This window comes from Dermacentor andersoni, chromosome 6 (assembly GCF_023375885.2).
Source record: "Dermacentor andersoni chromosome 6, qqDerAnde1_hic_scaffold, whole genome shotgun sequence".
Lineage (NCBI taxonomy): Eukaryota > Metazoa > Arthropoda > Arachnida > Ixodida > Ixodidae > Dermacentor > Dermacentor andersoni.
The window spans coordinates 59,264,802-59,291,221 of record NC_092819.1 but is presented as its reverse complement, the minus strand read 5'-3'; the positions used below and the strand labels follow the sequence as shown (position 1 = coordinate 59,291,221).

The window sequence follows — 26,420 nt, the reverse complement described above, 5'->3', positions numbered from 1 at the left end:
TTAGCTACATAAAAGCTATCCTTCAGCCACCGCGGTAGATTAGATGCTACTGGTGTCGCGCTGCTAAGCGCGAGGTCGAGGGTACGATTCCGGGCGGCGACTGTGGCCGCGCACTGACGGGAGCGGAATGCAAAAAAAAAAAAAAAAAAAGCGCTTTCGTCTGCCGTGCTTTGGGTCCAAGTTCAGGAACTCCATGTGGTCGATATACCCTCGTCTAACACGGCGTCTCTCACTGCGCAGCTTCGGTCACGTTAAACCCTACAGTTCAATTCAAATTTAATTTCCATTCAACTGACCACAACGTGCGCACCGAATTATAAGCTACGCGTGTCTGGCTCGTTCTCGCGCAGGCGTATCTAACATCATCATCATCATCATCATCATCATCATCATCCTGGTTACGCCCACTGCAGGGCAAAGGCCTCTCCCATACTTCTCCAGCTACCCCGGTCATGTACTAATTGTGGCCATGTTGTCCCTGCAAACGTCTTAATGTCATCCGCTCACCTAACCTTCTGCCGCCCCCTGCTACGCTTCCCTTCCCTTGGAATCCAGTCCGTAACCCTTAATGACCATCGGTTATCTTCCCTCCTCATTACATGTCCTGCCAAGGCCCCATTTCCTTTTCTTGATTTCAACTAGGATGTCATTAACCCGCGTTTGTTCCCTCGCCCAATCTGCTCTTTTCTTATCCCTTGACGTTACACCCATCATTCTTTCCATAGCTCGTTGCGTCGTCCTCAATTTAAGCAGAACCGTTTTCGTAAGCCTGGTCAACGCAAACTAGTAAAAAGAAAGATGAGAAAGAAAAAGAAAGAAAGAAGAAGAAATAGAAGCAATGATCACTATACTAAAGTGAAAACCGAATAATGGCAAAAGTTAAACGATCAGTCGACCAGCCCTATAGTATGCAGCTCGTTAGTGCTATCAGTCCCGTGACGACGGTGTCACGCAGCCACCTAAACTTTCTTTTTTTAACACTGGCGACTGTTGACGCGGAACTGTGCAGCGCGGACAGGCCCGGAAGCGGGGATCATGGCAACGCTTCCTTGCCGTGATGCGTCCCTCGTTATTATTACTTTTTTTCTTCAGGAACAGCGGCGTTTCGTGCCTACAGACCGCATCATTGCCGGCGCACGACTCTACGTCATAACAAGACGCGGAAAAAAAGGAAGCGTGCGTTGCTCGGCGCCGGTACAACAACCACCTCCTCACGGACACCTTCTATCTCTTTTTTTTTGTATCTTTGTTTTTTTCTTGCGCGGATATCCGCTGTATTCACGCTCGTCATCACGAACAACTGCGTACTTGACGTGACACGAGAATACGAAAACTCGTCGACACAGAAAGCTTCCCCAAGCAACAAAACTCGCGAAACATTATATATATATATATATATATATATATATATATATATATATATATATATATATATATATATATATATATATATATATATATCGCGCATGTCTCCAAACTAGCGTCACTCAGGAAATTCATTCCATGTGGATACACAAGCCTTGCAAACTCACCGGCTACGCTTCGCAAACTGCACCATGGGCTGTAAAGCAATTAGTTTAAAGGATAATTAGTGGATTTTTCTGTTAATTAGTTGAACGCGCGTTTCAATTGCTTGTGCAAGTAACGTCCGCCTCTCCAAATAATCGAACTCGAGGACCAGGCGAATTACGTTATCCTCAACAGGCTATCATTAAAAACATTCCGCAAAAGTTCGAGAACGCGATCACCGGGTATGTGACGCATGCACTCACGCTGTCCAGCTGTATGGGGCAGTGGCTGGCGTCGAACGTCTCGCCCTGCCGGCACTCGCCGTAGTGGGCGCACTGGTCTCCGCACCAGCCGCAGCGCAGCGGGTCCTGGTGGTTCCGCATGCACTGGGAGCACTTCTCGTACATGCTGCAGGAACCGACGGGGAAGCGCACCACCTGCAAGTGCGGGACACGTCACGAGAACGCGTTTGGTTTTGTTTTTGTTTTTTTTCGTTTTTTTAAATTTTCTTTGAGCGTTTGGCAAACTCCATTTTGCTTCGTTTCCACGATCCGCACATGTGGATCACGGTCACCGCTGTGCAACGAAAGCACACACAGAGCGAGCAAAGCGAGTTTGAAAAAAAAACTAAGATGCGTATAGGAACCCTATTGAAAAGAGAAAAAGAAAAAAGGAAAGCCGTATGTCTCGTATTCAATAATCTCACAAGAACATACGAGGGATGGGATATAAAAATACTCGCACGTTCCCATATATCATGTGGCGATCTCATTATGCGAGAACCGTGTGCGCCCCCCCCCCCCCCCCCCCCCCCCCCGTACGACACAGGGGAGCATATGGGTTCATAGGATTATTGGCTACGGGGCTTGTGAGCTTGTTTTTTTTTTTCGGTAGAAAATATTGAATTTCAAAGCCATTGTAAGTGAGCACGAGTTAAGATGGAGTGGGAGAAAAAGAATAAAACTCTTAATTAGAATGCAGAGAGATTTACGGCACCATGTTAGCGCGGCGTGAACGAGCATAACGAACGTTCTCGGGTCATCTGGAGCGAATTCGTCCCGGAAATGCCAAGTTTTAAAAAACAATACAAATGCGTGCCAACGGTGGCTTTGAGTACAGCGTCCTGCTGCACGAGGTCACGGGTTTGACTCCCGGCGCCGGCAGTTGCATTTCGATGGGCGTCGAAGTGAAACTGTCGATGCATTTCGATATACGCGTCGTACTTATGTACGGCACGTAAGTACGTAAGTATACCTTACACCTTTACTGAACATTCTTCCCTCGACAGGTATCGCACTTCGCTTTCCTTCTCGTGGCACTGACCGCCATAACAGCAACGGGTGCTGAGGCTGTGCTCATGTCATCCGCTATACCACTGTTACCTCGATAACTGAAACAAGACCAGGGCCATTGAGATTCCAACGTTGCGCCGCATCTGCGTGTGTTTTTATTTCGTTTTGTTGCTATTTTGCGTATGTGGTTCTCTTCTACACTAAATAAGAATACTATGGAAGCAGACGTTGTGAAAATATTAAGTTTTCTCTCACAACACGCTTGTAATTAGGAAGTTTTTAACTACGATTGTCTCAGCACGTGAAATGTGAAAGAAGCTTAAAGTGTACAATAATGCGAGGTATAGTAACTAAAAATATTATTGCGTGAAATTATTAATACGAAGGATGTCTGATTCCGGGAGAGCAAGTAAACAGAAGTGTACGTGACGTAGAAAGAAGAGGAATTTTTTGGGCGACATTCGTACAAGCATGTCGTATATAGGGTGTCCCAGCTAACGTCAGTCAATCTGTTCAACGCAAAAAAAAGAAAAAAGCACGGTGCGAGATGCGACCTTAGGACATACGGTGTTCGATCGCCAGACCTCTCACGACCGAACACCATAATCTTTATAACTGTAACTCGCACCATGCTTTCTACATCTTCGTTTCCGTTGAACAGCTTGGCTAACTTTAGCCGGGACACACGGTCCACAGCTCAGAGTCCGAAGCCACAAATTTTGAGTTAAAAGAAAGTGTCAGTCACAGACACATCAGGCAGTTTTTCCGACGCTATCTCCTGCTGTCCTCTATCCTTATCACTTGCCACTCAGTCGCCGCTGTCCTTTTGAACTTCAGAGAAGCCTACGAACATGCCGCCTTTCTTTCTTCTTTTTTTTTTCTTTGCACAGTGCGAACACAATTATCGTCGTCGCGCTCGCCCCAGATAAGACCACTTCGCCATTCACTTTTTTCATGGCACGAGCTTTACTTTTCTCTCTATTCGGTGTTTTTTACACGTCGCAAGCACCGCGAGGGCCCTATGTCAACGTCAAACAGCAGGAGTCGCTGGCGTTTGCAACATGTCAAGCCGCCCGTCAGTTGTTACATGCAATCACTGTCCAGACACTCGTTCACACCACATGCGTGTCGACTGACATCATATGTTCGGAAATTTTTATGCAAGTCGTTCCTCTTTTTTTTTTTTTACGCCGCCGCTGCTACGTTACTCCTGAATGATGATACAATGTGCTGAAGTCAATCTTAACTACTAGCCTTTGTAATTACGCTCTTTTTCCTCTCACAATTACTATAATGTGCGAGCATAAAGTACTACACGATTGTGAGCGACGGTCCAGCCGAAACGTATTTTGTCTTTGTTTTTAAACTTCTATAGGTCCGTATTAACAAAAAGCTCTTACGCTGGAGTTGTTCGTAAGAGAGAAATTCCAGCCAAACCTGATGCTGGGAGGCATATTATTAGCGAAGGTGGCCGGACAATAGCAAAGAGCACTTACGAACGAAATGACTTGTGAATTTTACCCCTAGTATCTTATGTGGTCGATGTCTATGCCTTTCTTACGCGACCGTGCCGTGATCATCCCAGACTAGACGAGCTTTCGTCATACCCTAAATTTTCGCGCTAATACACACGCTCATATTGTAACTGTTTTCTGTGTTTCTTGTTTTTTTTTTTTTTTTTTGTAGTGAAAGCTTCCGGGCAAAGAAAGAAAAATTATTAAGACTCCACAAATTTGGCCCTCTGTTTAGTATGTTCTACTTTACTTCACTCTTTGCTCTTTCGTTCATACTTTATTTGTTTCTTCCCTCGTTTTTCTTTCTTCCTCAAAATGAAACACAATATGATATTGTTCGCAAGAAGCTGCCCATTGTGTAAAGTGTACAATGCGGCAACAGGATAAGATTCCACTGAGAGAACGATCAACGCTTACAGACTACGTGAGTAAAGGGAAAGAGCGATCGAGAGTACAAAGTGTTGTAAGGGAGACAATGCACGCAACTTCGAGATAGAGAGAATTTCGGCTTGTTCATGAACAAAAGAGAAAAGGAACTAAAAAGACGACACGACAACCTGGCGAACGTGCTTACCGCATAATTATACGGACAATCCGTAATAGAAACGGCCAGGTCGCTGAAACCTACACTTTGAAAGCAGCGGATCTGTTTCGTCCCCTCAGAAATTCACTGCATCTAGCTTGTCGTCCGCTTCGGGAATAACTTCACTGCCGTTCTTCAACAAAAAGGTCGTTTACAAGGATTTGCATTTGCTGGTGGTTGGCTATTGCGAGGTCCCCGACGTTTCTTTCAATCACGACGTGTGCCATGTGTGCACGTAAGTGCTTCTTTCTTTCTTTCTTTCTTTCTTTCTTTCTTTCTTGGGAGGGGGGGGGGGGGCAGCTTAGAAAGTAATTGTTGCACGGATGACTGAAAGTTCTGCCCGTTAGTGTACAGCTGAGCGATAAGAAGTTCCGAGTCGGTGTTTCGTGCGGTGGTGCCTTGTGCCTCCGCTAATTGGCGAAAACAAAAAATATGGTGTGCTTAAGTGCACTGCTAGCTGCTTAGTGTACGCTGAATTACTGGCGGCGGTAGTAATAGTCACGAGAAATGGGAAAATTTCGCTGCTTTGCGTTCCTATATTGAAAGCAATTCACGGTGTTTCAATCAAGAAGACGTGCACGTGCGCTTAGCGTTAGAAACGCAGCGCTTACGTGACCATCAGCACGAGTAGCATAAGCGAAGGGAACAAACCAGTTCTAAATCTCAACTATATTAAACACTCCTACTGTTGGATTTTTTCTTTGTTCATAAACTGTGACAGTGTGGCAATAAATGTTGACTTCGCCAGAACTATCTATTTGCGATTTTTTTTTCTTTATTGGTATCGAGCTTGGTTTCATCCAGGACAAGAAAAGACAGACAAATTTGTTTTCTCGTCTTACGCATTCGTTTGCCTTTTTTCTTCATTAAGCATGTGTATTAGGCTTATCACAAATTTAACGTCCATTCATTCCAAAACAGTTCTTTCTCCTATGCTTTCCTTGACTTCTTGTCTGTTTGGTTCCGGTGGCTGTAAGTGAAATCCAAACCCCCTCAGTTCTCCCATTCTGATTATTGTTTTTCCAGTGACTTGTAAAACGCAACGGAAGGAACAGCGAAACACTACTCAACGTTGGCGCCGCTGTTCAGACTCTCCAATGCAAAGCAAACATCATACAAACACTCGCTAAAAAAAAATTAATTGGCAAAAAGGTAAAGAAACGGCCGGGTGTACTAACCCTGTCGCCCACCAGGAAGTAACCGTACATTCCATTGCTGTCCACAGCCGTGCTCTTCCCTACGGCGGTACCTTCGCCGTTCGAGAGGTCCATCGAGAAGAGCAGCTTCGACGACTCTCCCTTCAACATGTACTGCAGAGAAAAGAACGTTAGACGGGTGGCGGCGTTAAACGTAGGCACAGTCAGCCTGACAACATTAGGAACCGCGGGCCTTTTTTGTTTTAATTAAGTTGAGTATAAGTTGAATAGGTAGCGTAGTACTGTCTCGGTGTCTGTCGGTCGCAAACTGCTCGGAAACTCAACGTTTTGCCTTATACTGCGGTCGGTAAACGTTTGACGCAGAACGTATTTGCGATGCGCAAATACAGCCGACCCGACAACATTTCTCAGCACTATGTCGCAATGGGGGCACGGCAGATTTGGCATCATGGAAGAGCAAGCTCATAAATGATCGGTGAACTGCACGCATAATGAGTTCGGCCAATACACGCATTGTCCACCTTTCTTTTTTACGTGAAAAGCATTTGTTACCGTCCAAAAGAGTGTGATTCGAAAGTGCGGCCTTCACAAACTGCAGAAATATACATACTATTGTATATAATTTCAATTGTGTGATTGTGACTCGGGATCGAAGACGAGACACGGACTCTTGAAGGAGGAGACGAGGAGGAGATGAAGAAGCTTTGTACAGTATGCACAACACAGTAGGTAATAGCATACAGTGGCGCAGCCGAAGAGCGCACCAGGCCGACGGTGCGACTGGTGGCGACTCTTTGTTAACAGTGGACCGGCTCTGCCTTAAATCCCTTCGGGCGTCCCATCGTCGCCAGGAACGAGGAAAGATCGGTACTGACGTCAACCAGCCAGTGGATTCGTCGTGGTGCTATGTGTCCCCGGACTCCTCAGTTTGACCCAGGGAAAGGGTTCGGCAGCTTCCTAGAACTATGCAGGTTATCCCCAAGGGCAACCACTCCAGAAGAACGAGGGGGCGGGGGGGGGGGGGGGAAGAAGCGCCCGTTGCCTCGATGGTAGGTACGTAGCGTGGCACAATAATACGTAATAGCGAACTAGGCCTCTCTAATCGGCGGCTGTAAACTTAGGGTCTATGTCGTCGTTCTTTTTCGTATTTCTGCAACGTTCACGATACCATTCACAAGAGAAAAAAGGTCGTAAGCTATAAACCAGGCCCCTTATCGCAACTTCTCCTAGAATTGGCCCGCGATATGATCTCTAGTTAGTAAGTTTATTGTTCTACCACTCCCGCCATATATTCACTGCCCGCGTTGATCGCCATAAAAAGAAATGTTATCTCCAAGACCTCTACGGCCACGTTCTGTACTACGGCACAACGTACAACGACACCATTCGAACAAGCTGCCGAGGCAGAACAAGAGGCCATGGATTTGTTCATGAAATTGTAATGAAAAGCTGCGCAATGTTCGTAAAGAAAGGCATTTGAATAAATACTATTCTTTTTTTTAGTAACATGCACTGAATGTTTAACGGCTGCCACCAGATCCCGCTTTTCAGTTTGTTTTTCATTTTTCTTTCCTTCTTTCTTTCTTCCTATCTTTCTTTCTTTCTTTCTTTCTTTCTTCATCGTTATGCAGGAGCTGTCTTTGAAATCACCACGCGCATCATGCTCCCCTGTACAACTTGAAACTTGCACAGTGGGCTGCTCATAATGAGCCTTCTTGCCAGAATAACTCATGACTTTGACATCGTCCTGCGCTGCAAGCACGTAGGCATTGAATAACGGAAGAATAATCATCGCTGCGGTATAAGAGCCCTAAACACACACAACCTTTCCATTGCAGTATGCAAATGTGTATGTACTTCTCAGTCCATTTATTTAATTTAGCATAGAGTGTTCCTTTATTGACCGTAAGTCTTTGGGACAGCAGTCTCTGAAATATAGCGCTATAGTTGTGGTCTTATAATCATGTAATAAACAGCCCATTTGAAGCTGTATCGCTGTATGGTACCTAAGTACACTGTGGTAAAGCCGTATTCCATGGAGGAAGAAAACTTGGGAGAATGACCGCAGAAGAGGGCCTGCTATAACAGAATGGCCAGTATATCAAGTGGCTAAAGATATAGAGAAAAGTGAAAGAAAAGGCGCGTAAGAAAAGAAGACCACATGAATCAAACCAAATATTTCATGCGTAGCCGGCAATTCGGCAACAAGGCATACGCACAGTCAGAGCGCATGGAACAGCAGCACCTAAATGTGTAATAAACTCCAGAAATTGCAATCACATCAAAGAAAAACAAATTAATATCAGTCGACGCACGAAAAGAAAGAAAGAAAGAAAGAAAGAAAGAAAGAAAGAAAGAAAGAAAGAAAGAAAGAAAGAAAGAAAGGAAGAAATACATGCACGCATTTATCGTGTACATCACAGCTATACGCAATGACTGCTTGCGTCTGTACATGTTCATCGTAACTCGTACATGTCCCTCACAAACACTATTCGCAAGCACTGAACTAAGTATATGTCATCCGTTAAGTGTTGCCGTTGCACCCCAGAACCAAGAGAGAAAGATGGCATCTGTCTGTGGGTGGCACGAACACACAAATAAGACCCGACCGGATTCTACAGAAAGAAGTCCTCGCTGTTGAAGTAATAACGCAATCCGACGTAGAACGGGCAACGCTAAGCTAAACGCGCCATCTGGTGTACACGAGAGGAGAGTGCGCATGGCGTCACGGTGAAACACCTGTTCGCTAAAAAACGGTCAGCAGCTCGCAGGTTAGACCGACGGCGTAAAAAAAAAAAAAAAAAAAAAAAGAAAAGTTCTGGAAGGTAGCTAAAGAATGCTTCTCATACAAGTTCGTTACGGTACGGCAATCGAGCCTGGCACCACTGACCCCCTTGTCAACACAATCGCTGTACAACTACATCTAGTCTTGTAGCTTCGTGCTGTTTTAAAAAGCGATGCCTCGACTACCTATATCAGGAAATTTCGTCCACCTGGCCGATCCCTACGAAACTATCCGACCATTCAAAGCACAACCCGCCGTGGTTGCTTAGTGGCTATGGTGTTGGGCTGCTAAGCACGAGGTCGCGGGTCGCGGGATCGAATCCCGGCCACGGCGGCCGCATTTCGACGGGGGCGAAATGCGAAAACACCCGTGTATATAGATTTAGGTCTAAGTTGAAGAACCCCAGGTGGTCGGAATTTCCTGAGTCCTCCACTACGGCGTGCCTCATAATCAGAACGTGGTTTCGGCACGTAAAACCCCATAATTTAATTTAATTCAAAGCAAAGCATCCTCTCGGTATGTCCAATTCATGATTCAAGCTTAGCTGCTTTTATAAAGAGAAACCAACGTACGCTAATCGACCTCCAACTAGACACGGGGGAAACTGCGCTGTGGATCTTATAAAATACCCACTCGCCAGAGCCAGAATGAACACCTGGCGCAAATCCTTGCGCACAACGGCCATCTTTCCGCCCTACGATAATAGGCCCTGTAAGCTAACCCACTGTATGGAAGTCACTTTGCTCTGCATTGATGCAGCCAACAAGCGAGAGCGCGTTGTAGATAGCCAAATAAAGCATTCATTCATTCATTCATTCATTCATTCATTCATTCATTCATTCATTCATTCATTCATTCATTCATTCATTCATTCATTCATTCGCCGGTGTGCACAAGACATGCCACCGGTGTGCACAAGACATGCCAGCCTCCAATTTTCTTTGCACATACCTTGTATAGGAATCCCAGGTGGTCGCCCACCCATATGACAGTGGTGCTGTTCTGCTGCATAACGGTGACGGCTGTCGCCAGTCTTTTGTCCAAGACGATGGCCGCTCTGCCGACGAGCGGAAGCATGCCTTCGATGTAGTTGTTCACACCGGGAGAGCACAGGAAGTCATCGCTTGGCTCCTAATAGAGCAATGCAATGAGGTGGTTCAGCACTGCGCGTATATACCGGGTGTTCAAAATTAAGCTTTATCGTTTTCTTAAAGTTAGGCACTGGGAGGTGCACGCGAAGACCACCTGTGCAAGTAAGTTCTGTGGCCATGGGGACACAAAGTGAGATGATAATTATCGTTGTCAGCAGTCCAATTAACTACAATTGAATAATTAACTTATTTATTGACTGCAGTAAGTGTGTACGTTTGTATCGAAAAGTTAGAGGCGGTCGCGTTTCTACACAGCTTCACTTGGGAGAATTTTGCTAGCATGTCTGTGCTCCGAGATATCCGACTCCAAATTTTGGTTGTCGGTCGCATGATTACGCGTGCACGAGAGTGAGGATCGGCGCACAGACTTGATGTGACGCGGCTGTCGCGTATGGCCTTTAGTCTGACAATAGGGCGGAGGCTCAGGCAAAGATGATAACTGTTCGCTGGACCAGATTTCTGGTCCGATTTCTTACATAGAAGGATTTAGCGACCACAAGCTCCTTAATTTCTAAATTAATCTATATTTAACTTTTACAGGTTCAGCGATTAAAACTATTCGGGATTATAACCGGGGTAATTACGACAGATTCAACACCCAACTAGAAGTTCTGTTTCCTTTTCATTGCAGTTGGCCTTATTTTCTCCTAATATGTACTAATGTTATCTCTGCAACAATTGTGACCTATCTTGTATATTACCTATGCTTCACTCTATTATTACTTTTGTTATATTTCCTTGTTTTTAGTATGATGTATAATCTATGACCAGTGCCTGTGATCGCCACGCTCCAACCCCCATGTGATACTCTCGTAATGAGGGCCTTTGGGGATATTTGTGAATATTTTTTTTAATAATTTGAATTTCCTGTGCCGTCGTTTGCCTCCCGAACCCTGAATGAGAATTGGGTTCTTTTTAAGCAGAACATATTAGAGTTAGCTGGCAAGTATGTGCCCTTAATCTCTATATCCAACGATAAAACTAACACTTGGTTTACCAAACAACTTTGAACATCGTTAAATAAAAAGAAACGTTTCTACAATAGTGCGAAACGTAAGAGTTCTGCGTCCTACTGGGATAAATACAAGGATTAAGCTTACTGTAAAGCATTGGGTGCAGCCAAGAAGAAATATTATTAGCAGGACTTGCCCTCACTTGTTAGAAATATTCCTTAAAAAATTCAAAATAATTTCTGGCAAATAAGTACAATACATGACGCAAAAGAAACTCCGCTTTCTGGTGAAGATTTTGCGGTTGCTTTCAATGCATATTCGGCGTCTATTTTTACACAGGACGATTGTTACAATGTGTCATTTGTTCCTGAACAACCCTACCCTTTCATGGCTCCAATCACCATCACTGCCGAAGGTACCGCGAACCTCATCACGAATCTTGAATTTTTTACTGCATCTGGCATTGATCACATCAACTCTAGAATACTGAAGAACACTGCTGATATTTCCAGTCGCTTTCTGTGTCTCCTCTTTAATCAATCTTTATCATCAGGTGAGCTGCCTAAGGACTATAAGGTTGGTAAGGCAGTTCCTCTATTTAAATCCGGTGACAAGCACTCGCCCCGTAATTATCAACCCATTTCACTAACATGCATATGCTGCAAATTATTTGAACATATAGCTTCTCATATCCACGGTCACCTTGAACAAAATAAGTCTTTTTTTTTTTCCTGTAATCAGCATGGCTTCACGTGACACTCAGTTATTTGAATTCACGACTGACTTTCACTTTAACATAACAGTAACAATCAAACCGATTGCCTCTTTCTTGATTTCGCTAAGGCGTTCGATACTGTACCTCGTTGCCGTTTGACTTCCAAATTGTCTGCCCTTTGTACTGATTCATTAACACTGCCTTGGCTACGTAACTCCTTGTCTTCGCGTCAGCAATTTACACTGGTCAACAACATTTCGTCTAGCCTTTGTGACGTCACGTCCGGCGTCCCCCAATGCAGTATGCTAGGTCCATTACACTTTTTAATATACATCAACGACTTTCCCGCTAACCTTTCATCCTCAGTTAGGTTGTTCGCTGACGACTGCGTCATCTACCGCAACATTAAATGTTTCGATGATCATTCTACTCTCCAAAGTGACCTTGAACTAACCTATAGATGGTGCATAACTTGGCAGATGTCCCTTAACGCCTCCAAATGCAAGTTAATCTCGTTTAGTCGAAAGCGCACTAACTCAGTGTTCCACTATTCGATTAATATTACCGTAGTTTCGACAGCCCCATCGTACAAATATCTCGGCGTTTACCTTTCATCTAACTTATCCTGGACAACACACGTGGCAGCTGTCTCATCCAAAGCTTCTCAATCTCTCGGGCTACCTGCGTAGAAACTTGCGCAGCGCACCTTCTAATGTACGAAAATTAGCATATCTTACTTATGTTCGCCGACAACTAGAGTGCGCTTCATCCACACGGCCACCATATCGACATTATCTCATCTGTATGTTGGAAACCGTTCAGAATAGGGCAGCCAGATTCATTTCTAGCAATTACGACTATCATTCAAGCATTACGCGAATAAAACAAGACCTTGATTTCAGTCATCGGAAGATATCACCGCGTCATTGCTCTTTTGTGTCTGTTTCACCGGTATATTTATAGTAATAACATTCACTATTTTCCACTTCGTGCTCGCGTGCGCACATCTCGACGCATTCACAACGCACCTAGTTTCACGCGCATTCATGGTCAAACGCAGTCATTTAGCCCATCAACACTATACCTAGAGCTATTGCACATTGGAAATGCCTCCCGGATCACATTGCATCCATCTCTAAACGTGAAACATCCTGTGATAACCTAAATTCGTTACGTGTTAATATTGTATAACGATGTTGCACTTTGCTATTTTTCCGTTATGTCATTAATGTTGCCCCCCTTACTCAATGCCATTCAATGGGCCTGTTAGGTACTGTGAACAAATAAATAAATATGCTTCTAGTTTGCCTCACGCGTTCATCATGATCATCGTCAGTCTAATTTGTGTTCACTGCATGACAAAGGCGATCTGTCAGAGATATCCGCTCTTAGTCGTGTCTTGCATCAGCTGACTCCCTATGCCTGCGAATTTACTCATTTCTAGTCCCCCGCCGACTTCAATTGTGTTTCCCTCTTCTCGACACACATTCTGTTCCTCGGTCTAATAGACCACCAGTCATCTACACCACGGATTACATGGCCTTCCCAAATCCATCTCGTCCTCTTAATCTCAAATACGTCCGTTTTCAATTGCTAGTCTACACCGTTGCCTTCCTGTCGCTTAACGTTATTGCTGTCATTTATCATTCCGTCCCTCGTTGCGTTGGCCTCAGCTTCTTCTCAGCCTTCCCTGTAATTGTTCCTGCCCCACTTGTTATAGTGGCGGTAGACTGCAATGAATGCACACTTTTTTCGTTTCAAGGGCATTAGTATAAGCTGCCAGTCATGAGTTGGCAGTACCTGCCATATGCGCTCCAACCCACATCTCGGAATTCCCTTCTCGTGATCCACGAGAACGAAATTCCCGTACAAATAGTTACTTACATAAGATCGACCTCAAGGTCGGGATCCCTCGCCGCTTCGCAAACTCTGTCTACATAAGAGTTCTCTGTACACGGTCCTGATGTACATCATGATCAAGTTCGTATACCGGTCATCGTTTCGGGGCGGTGAAAGTATCACTGCATATACGCACTTTTTTTTGTTTTGTTTTGCCAGCCGCGCGAGCTTTGTAGCGCCCAGGATGCGCGCTCTGAATCGCATGTCTTCTTGTCAACTCGCGCTCAACATACGACGCTTTTTGAATGCGACAAGCGCCAAGAACCAGCCAGTGGAGATTAAGCAATCGAACGTTTCACTTACGTAACGCGTGCACTTCAGCTCCGACTGGTCGTTGTGGAAAAGGCGCGACAGCTTGGCCTTGACCTTGCCCTCGTTGCAGTTCTCGATGGTTTCGCGGAACGCGTCTTCGACGCGCCCCATGTCGAAGAAGCACAGCGCCGAGCCCTGGCTCGGGTCGTTGACGTCCATGCGGCCGCCGAAGGGACTGCCGAAGGCCACGGCGAGCACCTTGGTCTCGTCGCCCGTGTTCGACATGCCCGAGGGCCCCAGCGACGCGCTGGTGGCGATGGTGTACCGCAGACCGGCGTCCTTGGGGCACTCGATAGGCATCTCCATGTAAGTGAGGAAGGTCTCGTCGCTCTCGCACACACGCACCAACCGCGTCTCGAAGGCCTCCAGGGAGGCGCCCTTGTTCTGCACGGTCACGAAGTAGGCGAATCCGTTGTGGCTGAAACCGTACACGTAGCTGATGCGGTACGACTTCTTCAGGCGCTCGATGACGTTCACGAACGACACCGCGTTGCGCTTGAGCGCGCGGAGTTTGAACGAGTTGGATGATCCCAGTACCCTGGCGGACACGGCGTACGGGTGGTACTCCAGGGGCCTGTCGTCGTATCTGGACCCGACGAACAACACCGCCCCGTTTCGGGGGCCACCGAAGAAGGCGGCGGTGCTGTCTCTCGAAGCGACGTAGTTGACCACCAGTTTCTTGTCCATCGTCCGGCTGATGTTCAAGTCGCTCAGCGGTTTATGGAACGCGCAGATGCCCTGCGACGTGCTCCCGCAGGCCATCACCAACGCATTGGTGCCCAACTGGAGCAGGATTCGGTTGTCGTTGTCCGTGTCGGTCCTGCTGTGGTTGCACTCCAAGGGATCCGGACGGCACTGCGGGCTGTCGCTTTCGGGACCCGTGCTGTAAGTAGCCTCGAGCGAGAAATTGTCCGCGGAGAGCTTGTAAAGAGCGTTTCGTCCGCCGACGATCACTGCGTGGCCTTTCCCGGGCGACGTAAAGTATATCACGTTTTGCACGGGACCCCCAGGGGCCCGGAAGTCTCTGATGTCAGCAGTGCTTCCCGTGTAAGCGCATGCTAACAACGCCACGGCCCGAAGGAGCAACACCGACGACAATCTCGACCTCGCCGTACGATGTGCCATCGTTGAGCTGGTTCGACGAACGGCGGAGTGCTTTGCACCGTTCACGAAGGTCATAACCGGCTGTAGAAGGGTTCTAAATTGCGGGCCATCCCTGCGAAAGGCAAAAATAGAATTGTCAAAATGAGCACAATTGCGCGAGTCGTTTTCGCTCTTCCCATTTCTTTATTACAATTCTCTCCACAACGTTCGACGCGCATGCACGCTATAGCGTTATTTCGGGTTTACACTGCGTGCGTTCGCACGCTCCGTTACCATGGCTATGCTCTCCAGTGCCCACTCACTTTCACTATTCTTTATCACTCGCTATTATCGCTCTATTGTCGTTGGCTGGCTGGCCTATAACCTATAATCTGAAAGCACTTGATGAAGTCGCGCTAATAGAAAATGGAGCTGTTGCTGTAAACGTTAACATAATGTTCAGAGTGGACGTGCAACGTGGAATACTGTCAGTGCATTGCATTGCTCGAACACGCTGACATAGGCTGTACCACTTCAAAAAAGAAAGAAAGAAAGAAATTCATTCTCATCATCTGTGGTCTCTGTACTTTTGCTCGTGACTGTACGTGCAGACATCTGCTTTCAGTATGCATTCCGTGCACTGTGCAGCAAATGACAAAATGACGACTACCTCGTCAAGGAGGCAATAAAATTGGCTAGGGAAGCAAGAGACAGAGAGAGAGGGAAGAAGGAAAGTCAGGGAGGTTAACCAGACTGAGACCAGTTTGCTACCTTACACGTGGGGAGGGGAATCGGGAGTGAAAGAGAGAGAAAAAAAAACATGAGTCTATACCGCACTTTCACATGCACTAAGTTAGGTGTAGGATGTCTATAGTCGGCCACTCAAGTCTGTTGCCTTCAGGTAGCGAAGAAGCGCTCGAACTGCTTTCTGGGCTAATGAACTGTGAGGCCAGGCTCCCAAGATCTTTGCTTCTGTATATGGCCTGTCATCCAGTCTATTCAAGGGAAGCAAGAGTACTCAAAAGCAACCTATGAGCTCAAAGTCAACAAGTTTGAAAAAGCTTGAATGAATAACAGGACAAAAAGAAAATAATGTACATGCAGATGCAACGTAACTCACATATTGGAATCTCTCTGAAGCGAAGTATTCGTGAAGCGGTTAAGTAACTGCCATAAAACATAAATGCGACGCGCAAAATTGTCTTTATTGTCATCCCACGCGACGCGACACCTTGCGCAAATATTTATGCACCGCGCGAGGTCACAACTTTAATGTCACGCAATGTTCACGTTTATTACACCGTTTCACAAGCTATGCGGAAGTACAAAAGAGAAGTTCAGACGATCGACTGCACACAGTGAAACGTCGGCGCAGTGACGTCGCGAGGACGAGGCCAATTTGTCAAAATGCTTGTAGAGGTAAGAACGCTGAGGAGAGGCGTGCGCAGAGAGGAGTATACGACGCGGAAGACAGAGGTAAGGTCGGTGATTCTTCGCGGGTGTCCTTCCTGTGTCTTTGGCCTCATGGAAACCGGCACGCTGTTCCGCAAGACAGCAGCAGCAACCACGGTGAGCAAAGCCTGCATGGAAGGGTTCGCTGAGAAAGCTTCGATTTGGAATGCGCCTTCCACGTGAGAGCGGGCCCGCCGAAAAATGGGACGCAGCTGCTGTTATACAAGGTATATGTCTTCGGCGGAGACAACTGGCCACGCAGCAAAGCAGCATCTCCGAAACCACGCCTCGCAACCACGATCAGAACACGTGCTCGAAGCACGCCAAAGGAAGCACGCGGAGTACGCGGCATCTGGGCGCTCCGCTATGCCGCCGGAGGCCCAGATTCCAACGCCCCGTACGGTTCCGGCCGGGGTCATCGACTCGCGCTCAAGTGCAGCGGGAAAGCAACAAGTTACACAAGCTCGCGGCACGCCTTCTCCTCCTCTTTTGTGGGACCCCGATAGTGAGGCCGACCTGGATGCTCGCCCATATGCCGCCTCCTGTGCTATTCAGCGCGTGTTTGGGTAACGTCACGGGCCTGAGGGCGCACCAAGTTCGCTGCAGCTCCACTCGATACTTGACCTGGACGGCGAAGATACACCTATATTCTGCAATGCTCAACTTTTGTTCCCCCTACCCTTGGCATGTCTGTTCTTCTTTAGTTAGTCACTCTCCCTTCTGTCTATTCCCCTTCTCCCTTGCCTCAGTGCAGGGTAGCCAACAGGAAGGATTCTTGACCGGTTAACATCCCTGCCCTCTTTTTATCTCTCCCTGTCTCTAGTTAGTTATTTAGTTAGTTAGCTAGTTGGTTGGTTAGTTAGTTAGGAGACAGACAGACAGACAGACAGACAGACAGACAGACAGACAGACAGACAGACAGACACGTAAAGTGTATGAGATAAAACAGATATTGATGATTCAAAATGGTAGGCATAACAACAGTACAGGCCAACTAGGAACAGATTTTTCATTCGAGATCGTATGTCGACGTTTTTGCGCACGTGTAGTAGCATCAAGGGCCAGGTTCTTTCACTAGACGTGTACTTAGCAAGTATCAGCCAGTGACGATGAGGTAACATGCACTTAGGCAGTACAATCACTGCATCCGTACCAAGTATCAGTTTCCTTTCATATCAGATGACACTGTGTACGCGTTGTTGTGCATGCTATAGTAAAAAAACGAAGTCCCATCATAAGGCGCCCAACGTTCCGAAAAAAAAAGGAACACACAGCCGGTACACGGCAGCTAGTAAAATGCCACCAAAACTCCAGCCGCGCAATCGAGCTTGCGATATTTCGGCCATTTTGACTTTTCTGTGCCCTTTCGCCCTTTCCCAGCAGAGCGGCATGTCGCAGAAACACTGTTCTTCAACAACAACGATCTTGTCTCTAACTCACTTACTTTCTCTCTATATCTCTCTCTTTGTCAGCTGGCATTGGAATGAGGAGGTATAGCAGCTACGACTGACGGAACTCGAATCAAACTCATGAAGAAACGCAAAAGAATAACGAAGCGTGGGGAAATATTCGGCTTTCCCGCCACTGTGCTTCAGTGACTGTATGCGTTCTGCGGATGCATTCCGGTGAGTTCGGAATGCAAAAAAAAAGAACGTTCGTGTACTGAGATCCAGGTGCGCGTTCAAGAATCGGAGCATCCCGCGATATGGCGTCTTTCATAGACCACGAGCTACATATCAATACTGTTCTTTCATTTGATATACATCAGCGTTGTTTCTCGTCTCAATCCACGCCATCCTCTCTTGTTGCGTCTCTCCTTTCCTCGCACCGTTTGTTAACATGAAGCTCTACCAACTAGAGTACAGGTTGTACAATGATCATTAGTTAATCGCCCGTTTAACGAAGTCCACTGGACTTTCAGATTTAATTTCGTTAAATCGAGATTTTCCTTAAATATAAAAGACTCCAAACGCTCGTGCGACTGATGTTATACTACGTAGTCGAGAGCAAAATAGATGTCATTTTTGTTGTCTGCGTAAACACTCGCCGTAGACAGCGAGCCCACTTGGAGCACGTCTTGTACGTGTTTCTTCATAGGAGTAGCAAACCTAAACAGGTCACTGGTGTCCGTGACCAGACCTGAAGCTTTGCGTACCTGAACATATTAACCATATTTTTCCCGAAGGCTTCGTTATATCCGGCGACACATCGAATTCTCTTCGTTGTTTTGAGGATTTTGAAAAATTAGGCCTTATAACCTTCGATAAACCGAATTTCCATAGATCGAAGGCTGACTGTGCGGCAGTGACCCGTAACACCTCCTCCCCGCACACCCTCAACCCCAACGCCTCATATAGGAAAGTAGACTACGAGCAAATTTTCAGTGAGCCAAGCTTGGCAGTACTGCACACAACACGTGATTGAGAGCTGTTTTTGAATGCAGATAACTTATACAGCGCAACCACTTAGACCCCATCGCAAAGCCAGAGAGGATCGAGCTGGAGGGAAGAAGAAGACGTTGTGGGGGGTGGTGGGGGTGGGGTGGGTGTTGTGGGGGTGAAAGGTTCGCTCTCATGTTTGCAACAAAGCAGAGAAGGCGGAACGGGGGATGTGTGTTTTATAGCCGAGCCGCTTCGGAGCCTGCTATGCGTTAATTCGGGCATGTATTGCCGCACAAAGCCAGGGCATTGCTTAGACCTTTCGCAAGAGCTGCCGTTTCACCGATGATTGATGCATGCTGTCACTGTTTTCGGGGGGGTTCAGGCCGTTTTGTTCCGTCCGACGGGACTTAATTCTCTCCCAACTAAAGCTATTTTTCTTTCCCTTCTTTCAGAGAAGTGATTCGGCGCTTATTGCGGGATCAAAAGGACGCCTGTTCTCTGCGTGTTTCTGTTTTGCTGATCACTTCACTTTCACCCGCCGAACCACATAACGTACCTCGGACTGGCGTGGCATAAACATATATTGCGGCCCCCATTCGCAAAGCAGTTCCTAAGTTAGATCGATTCGCAAGAAGTAATACCAGCCAATGGCGTCAGCTAACGTACTGCTTAGCGAGCGTGGCTGCCAATGATCAAACAGCTTTTCTAGACAAAAAAGCTTCGCGATTTGACCTAGTCATCGGAGAAACAAAAAAAAAAAGAAAGTCAGTCAGTCAATCAGTCAGTGAATAGACTTCTGCGATTCCTTCGGCTCTGAATTCATTTTCTGCGACAGCAGCAAGCATCTCGATGTGGATACACACGCACCGTCTTCGTGAGAACAACTTATTTGCGAGTCACTGGACGTTGTCCTCGTACTCTATATACAGTATCGGCCGATGTACAGTCGTTATAACGCCGTGGGACCTCGGGAGAAGATAACGACTTTGCGTACGTGGGAAATCGTTTCCAAAACAAGGGGGTGCGTTTGCAATGGCGACAATGCAAACAGTGCAAGGCAAGATTTGCAGAGATAGTGAGCTCGCCGATGTTTGTGCTCTCACAGTCTAGAATCAGTTATGCCTTACTTTGGCCGGTTTATCGTCTACCACACATCAGAGGTCAAGAACACTATGCATTAGGAGAAGGACTTAAATGACACCGTATTTGCACGATGCCTACGAAAAGCAGAACAGACGGGACGAGGTGTGTTTGACACATAAGTTGCCTGGCACGCAATGAATCAACGGCTGATACAGGCTCCTGAAGTTCTATACTTCACTTCGGATGAATCAAATGAGCTAGATAGGCTACACAAACACTGTCTTTTTTTCGTTAAAAGAAAAGGAACAATAAATTGGCCGATCTTCTCTCCTTCTTTTATGTGATTAGCACATTTTTTTTCTGCAAACTCCACTCACACCGGCACTTGCTGTTGGTTGCTGTCTGGCCTAGTAGATAACTTCGGTCACTGGGTATACGTGCCACTGGTTATGTATGTATGTAGAACAGTTAAAGATGGCGCCTCAGTCACTCTCATAAACACACGGCGCTTGATACGTATCCCAACTCTGTCTCAGTCGCGTGCGTTGCTGCCATCATTATAACCGTAGCAATAATAATCACCATGCAATATAAAACGTCTCCACTACCAATGACAAAGCAATCAAAGGAAAGACTGCAGCTAATCGCATCAGCGTTTCCGCTCATTTCACAAGGATAGGTGCGTAACCATTTCCTTCCCTTTTTAACAAATCTGCCTGACGTCTGCAAGGGAAGTCGCCTGTCTCTCTGCGACAGTTCTTTCTTGCGAATTCAGCATCCGACCGCAAGTTATAATGTACGTTCCTTTAATGAGTACAGCCCAAAAGTTGGTCCTTGATTAATTGTACACATAAATTGCGCCTCGGTTCCTCGTGCATTAAAGCAATGTCTCGAAATAAGTGCAACACGTTCGCCTTCTAAACAAAAGGAATTGCTGTCTAACTCTTACACTGAAGGAAAGGGGGCCATATTTGGCAAAAATATTCATCTGTAAGTGCTGCTTGCTATTAGCCGGCTGAGTACGCTAATGATATGTCCGGCATCACGAAAAGCTATAGCATGCGCTGTTACAAACAGCACTTGCGTAAGAACGTTTTTGTGAATACGGGCTCAAATCAGCACTGAGGCAGGCGCACATGCGCTTCGAAACCCGAACGCTTCGCGCAGTTTATGCATCGGGACCCATAATCCCCCCCCCCCCCCCCCACCAAAAGAAAAAACAGCTCTCACGTTAGGATTGTTTGGAAGAGAAAATTTCAGCCAATCCTGATTCTGAACATATCATCAGCGAAGGCGGCCGGCAAATGACACTTATATATATATATATATATATGGAGAGAGAGAGAGAGAGAGAGAAACGAAAAAGCTTCCTTAATTGCTCTCTGCCTATACAAGAGCAGCTATTTATATTGTCCTTTGAACACCGCAGGCGTGTGGGGTTTAGTGACTCCGATCTGTTTCGGCATGGTAGCTCGGGAACGCGTGGTGACACATTGAAATCTCCGCGGTGAAAAGCGTTTTTTCTTTTTTCTTTTTTCTTTTTCCGAAGCTGAAAAACGGCGCGCATAATCATATTGCCGGCACGTTTCGACACGATATTTTCCACCTCTCAACGGTAGAAAACAAACACGAAGCGGACCGCGAACACCTCTCTCCTCTTTCTTGTTCGTTCCCGCCAAAATTCCAGGAATACCACCGGCGTATTCGCTTCCCCAAGTTGAGCATGACGTCATCGCAGAGGGCCAGATTTGTTCGTTCACCTCACTACCGGTGGCGCCAGCGAGTTGGGGTTGCACCGGTTGCACTTTTCAGCAGCACATCCTTTCTCGGCGATGACTGGAGGCTGCGCGATGACCAATCGAGGGTGCGCACCGGTAAGAAAAAGCGCGGACGCCGAAGATGACGTCATGTCCTAAGAATGAATCGTGCGTGATGCTTCTCAGTGAGGTACGAAGGAAAAAGGGGAGGGGGAATGGGGGGGGGGGGGGTATGCGCGCCAGCCGCCTTTTAACGGCAAGCCTCGCTGGCCGTCCTGTCCTCGCTTGCGCACGTGAAAACGAAAACAGCGTGGAAAACCGGTTTTTGCTTGTTTCGCGGCATGCGCCTAGCCGCAACAAAAAACGATGCAGAGCGACGGAACGTGTAACTGGCGTCTGATCGTCAGACGGTCGGGTTCCGAAGCCTCGCGCGAATGAGCAGTTTCGCGGATGTCGTGATTGGCGAGGGCCAGAGTGCCGGCCAATCGCCAAGCTGATTCGCACCGCGAAACAGCTGGAGCGAATTTACACAGCTTTTCGGTTGAATGTGCTCTTTGGCAATGGGCTGGCCGCCTACGATAATAATATATTCATCATCAGCACTGGCTAGAATTTTCACTTGCGAACAGTTCAAACGTAAGAAGTGTTTATGAATACGGGCCTAGGTTTTTTTTTTTTTTACTTATAAAATGAGATTTAGACATGAGTGTTTGCAGACATCTTAGAAATTTACAATACCTCCATATGTATTTCAATATCACTTTTGCCTACGCCTAATCATAGACGTGCTGTAGGCACTATGTTGACATAAATAGTAAAAAAGTGCTAATATATGTGTACCGCTTACGCATCTACCACCCCGGCCACCTACCAGCTTTGCGAGCTCTGGTGGTGAGTCGGTGCTATTTGCATGCGAATGTATGGACACGCTGAAACGTTCTTGCAGAGAGCCAGCCTTTACTTAGGCTTTCCGAGGAAGCGCAGTCCACTGCTTGTCTATTCATAGTCTACGCACGGTACAGCAACCCACAGAAATCGACGGCATAACGCACACATTAATACCGTAGACAAACGTCTACAGACCTTCTGCACACGGCCTGCACTGACGTCATCGCACTTCGCCATGCCCCCGAAGACACGCGGTGCGATTCAGAGCACGCTCCGGCAAGCGACTAATCGTATCGACAACCGCGTCCAATGAGTTTCCACAAAGTTCCGCCACTTTCCATCACGTATCGACAGGTTGCAAATAAACGCGTCGCATTGAACGTGTGGCACGTCGCGTCGTACGTGCTCGGCCTATGCGAGAGCAGTCAGTACGGTGGAGGACCACTGGAGTTCCAACATCGCTCCAATACGGCGTATGTGAGGCCACATGCAAAGTATCAATAGATTGGATTAACCGAGTCGTTGCAAGGACATGCAGCGAACACTGGCCCTTCCTTCGAGGTGATTGCCTTGTGCCGTTCTGACAGCGCTGCGCCGTTTTGGCGAGGTAACGTGCATACGCGCGCGTTCCCTTTCGCTCCAACGGTCGAAAAAGAAGAAAATACTCCGACAGCCGTTGGCGTTGTCGCTACTCTTGCGTGCCACGGCGCTTCAAGGGCGGCACACTTGGCTGCACGTTCGGCTCGCCGCGACGTTCGGCGGCAACAGGCTGAGCGGAAGCCGCGGGGCAAAAGTCGGCGGAACCTCGCGATACGCGTCCGGCCGGAAGTGGAGCCCACGCGGACGCTTGTATCTGCCGCTCGCCGCACGCAACACCGACAGAGTGGAGAAATATTTTGCGATCAATGTGCTACGTATACAGCTCCCGGCTGTCCCGACAGCCTCGTGATCTGCGAGCTCGCCGATAAGGGAAAGACGTTTGCGCGAAACCAAACGAACGAAGAACCGGCATACGGCTGGCCCAGATAAACTGCCGGAAGGGAACGTTGCACGCAATTCGCCAGGGAGGCAGATGGCAGCCACGCACGCCGGGTTTTTTTTTTTTTTTCTTTCCAACTGGTACGTTCCGTTGCTTGAGACGAGTGCAACCGCCATATCCGACTGAACGCTTTCGGGGATAAGGCTGTAATCGGCGCGTGTCAGTTGGTTAAGCCAGTGGAAGTGGACGTGGCGAAAGAAAGGAAACGCATATCCCGTCGCCGTCACTTTCACGTCTCCTATATACAGGGTGTCCCGCGTCATTTAAGCCAAAGTTTAAAAATGTGCGAATGCCACGTAGCTGGACAGAACCAAGGTAATTCAATAATTCAATTCAATTCAATTCTTTATGTCTGCAAATAAAGAATTGAATTGAATTGAATTAATCTTGTTTGCCGCCGCATGGAGAGACTCGGATTATTTCTTGCGTTCCGCCTAATTACACAGTTGGTTTTAATTAATTAACCTCTCAAATATACTTAGATGAAAAGTGTCAATGAGAAAATTGTAGAGCAACATGAAAAACTCCCGATACAGCTTTCCGTTGCTCAATACGCGCTACATTAAAGAGTCTTTCCGAGCGTGAGAGAAGCCCGCGAATACACGCAAAACTGCCCCGCGACTGGCCGCTCGAAGCACTTTACGTGTATTCGCGATAATATCAAGCGATGATATCACGCTCCTTTGATTGCATGATGAGGCTCGACATGAACACTTGGCTGATGAAACACGAAGACTTAGTGAAAGGCTCCGAATAAATTTCATCTCCCAGTTGGTTTTCAAAGCGCATATACCTAAATCTCTACAAAGCTGATCGATCGAAAAGAGCTATAGCTGTTAGGCGTGCAAGTGACGACGCATTACTGAGACCGCTATGTATGTATCTGTGTTATACAATAACTAGCTTATCGATAAGGAACCAATAGTTGTGTGCTAGCAATCCATTCCTATACCGCCGCGGTAACTCAGTGGCTCTAACGTAGCGCTGCTGGGCACGAGGTCGCTGGTTCGATACCCTAAGCCTTTCCCAACGGAGTTTCTCATAGCCCTCTTTGCAGATCGGATCGTTAAACCCCAACAGTATTAATTTTTAATCCATTCTTGGACAAACTTAAGAATTTAACGCCACGTCGAGTCGTCGACATCACGGAAACGCCAGTGTATTCGTTGATTGTAGCTATTTACTTCCATTAACTTAATCTATGTGCTTGCGTTCATCTTTTCGTTCGCAGCATTCATTTGAGATCAGATACCAACGTAATCCCCTCTTTTTCGCGTCGACGCCGTGCCATCTAAATATTAGCTGGAAGGTTGTCATAGAAATTTAGGATTTGCTACCGCGAGTAGCTATAATGCGACTATTCATAAGCCATTTCCTTATTTTCTCCTAATGCAGCTACGAAGCAGTTGGCAGTGTCTGTCATCGCTGAGTTTGCAAGTGGAATCGTGATCCTTCAAGGCTGGTCAGGAAGTTCACCATCATTATGATTGGCCGTTAACGACAGTCTCCACTGCGGGTGAGCAGGCAGGCATGCCTGAGTCAAGCAGCAATGTCTGGATGGGTAATGGGACAATGAGGATCGTGATCATAAAGATGAAACCATGCGGTCCAGGTGTCGGAAGACATGACTGACGAAAAAAAGAAAACGTTGCACCACGAACTTCCTTTGCCTTTTTCACAACTTTACCCGTTTCCGCTGGGTCACTGAGTACGCTGCAGCACACGACGCAATCCCAAAATAGGCCGATAGGGTGAACTGCATAAGAAAAACTTCCTTGGGATATTAGATGTCCCAAGTGTTATTTTATTCGCGTACGTAAAGCACATCACATACAGGACGACCCAAGAATAACGCTGTGACATTAAAGAAGATGGAACGAAGTCCATGCCTGAAGGAACCGGAAGTGCTAATGGCGACAGACTGTACAGTAAAAAACTAAGTAATTAAATTCTGGTGTTTTACATGCGTGGGCGACTCCAGGTCAATTTTGACCATCTGGGGTTCTTTAACATGCGCCTAATGCACGGTACACGGGCGTTATTGCATTTCACCCCCATCGTAATGCAGCAGCCGCGACAGGGATTCGATCCCGCGCCATCTGACTTAGTAGCTGCAGCGCTATAGCCACTATACGCCACCACGACAGGTTAAGGAGTTGTCGTCTACTTTGCACATGTCCCTCCTTTATGACGGACACTATTTTCTCATTATAGTCATTTCAACTTATTTTCTTTTTTTATTTCTTTACATCTCCTGACAAAATTGCTTGATTCATTGCAGCACACTAACTGAGATCGGTAAAGAGATCGACTTGCTGGCAAAGAATGAGGTCATTGGCATTTTTCACGTCTCGGCTACCGATTCAAGAAAGGAAAGAGAACTCAAGGTAAGCAGCGTGTATCAAGGAGAAAAAGAAACCGGCTTTTCGGTACGGAAGGCAATGAAGTGGTGACTCAGGCGGTACACGTATTGCCCTGAAGCCTCACAACAACTCGAAATTCCCGACCCTGCGGACGCTCGCCTTTCCGAACGGCGACCATAAGATTAAAGAGGAAGGCTTCCGGACTCGATGATCTCTTCCCACGAAAGAAACCACCGCTAGGAACGCAAAAAAAGAGAGAGAGAGAGAGAGAACTATAAGCATGTTAGTCTCTTACCCTTACTATAGAGTGGGCCGCCCTTACCTTAGCCGGACGCTTCGAGCCGGCAAGTCGTGACGCCTTCCGTGCGCGTCACGTCCCGAGAGAAGTAGCCCTCTGTCATTAGCGTGAGCCAGAAGCACGAAAACTTCAGATTCTTCCTTTCTTTCTTTCTTTCTTTCTTTCTCTTTCTTTCTCTTTCTTTCTTTGTCATGAGATAGCAAAAG

At 46.9% G+C, this 26,420-nt stretch overlaps 1 protein-coding gene across 4 annotated transcripts in view; it reads right to left on the bottom strand.

Moving 5' to 3' along the window:
• LOC126522785 (hepatocyte growth factor receptor-like) overlaps window positions 1-26,420 on the bottom strand; it is a 60,414-nt gene that overhangs the window by 25,373 nt on the left and 8,621 nt on the right. For all 4 annotated transcript variants that reach the window (XM_050171587.3, XM_050171586.2, XM_050171588.3 and 1 more), the window contains exons 2-5: window positions 13,862-15,086; window positions 9,792-9,971; window positions 6,077-6,208; window positions 1,773-1,946 (exon numbers count right to left, since the gene is read on the bottom strand). In XM_050171587.3, coding sequence (XP_050027544.1) covers window positions 1,773-1,946; window positions 6,077-6,208; window positions 9,792-9,971; window positions 13,862-15,049 — 1,674 coding nt within the window. In that variant the 5' untranslated portion in view covers window positions 15,050-15,086. The remainder of the gene's footprint in view (window positions 1-1,772; window positions 1,947-6,076; window positions 6,209-9,791; window positions 9,972-13,861; window positions 15,087-26,420) is intronic.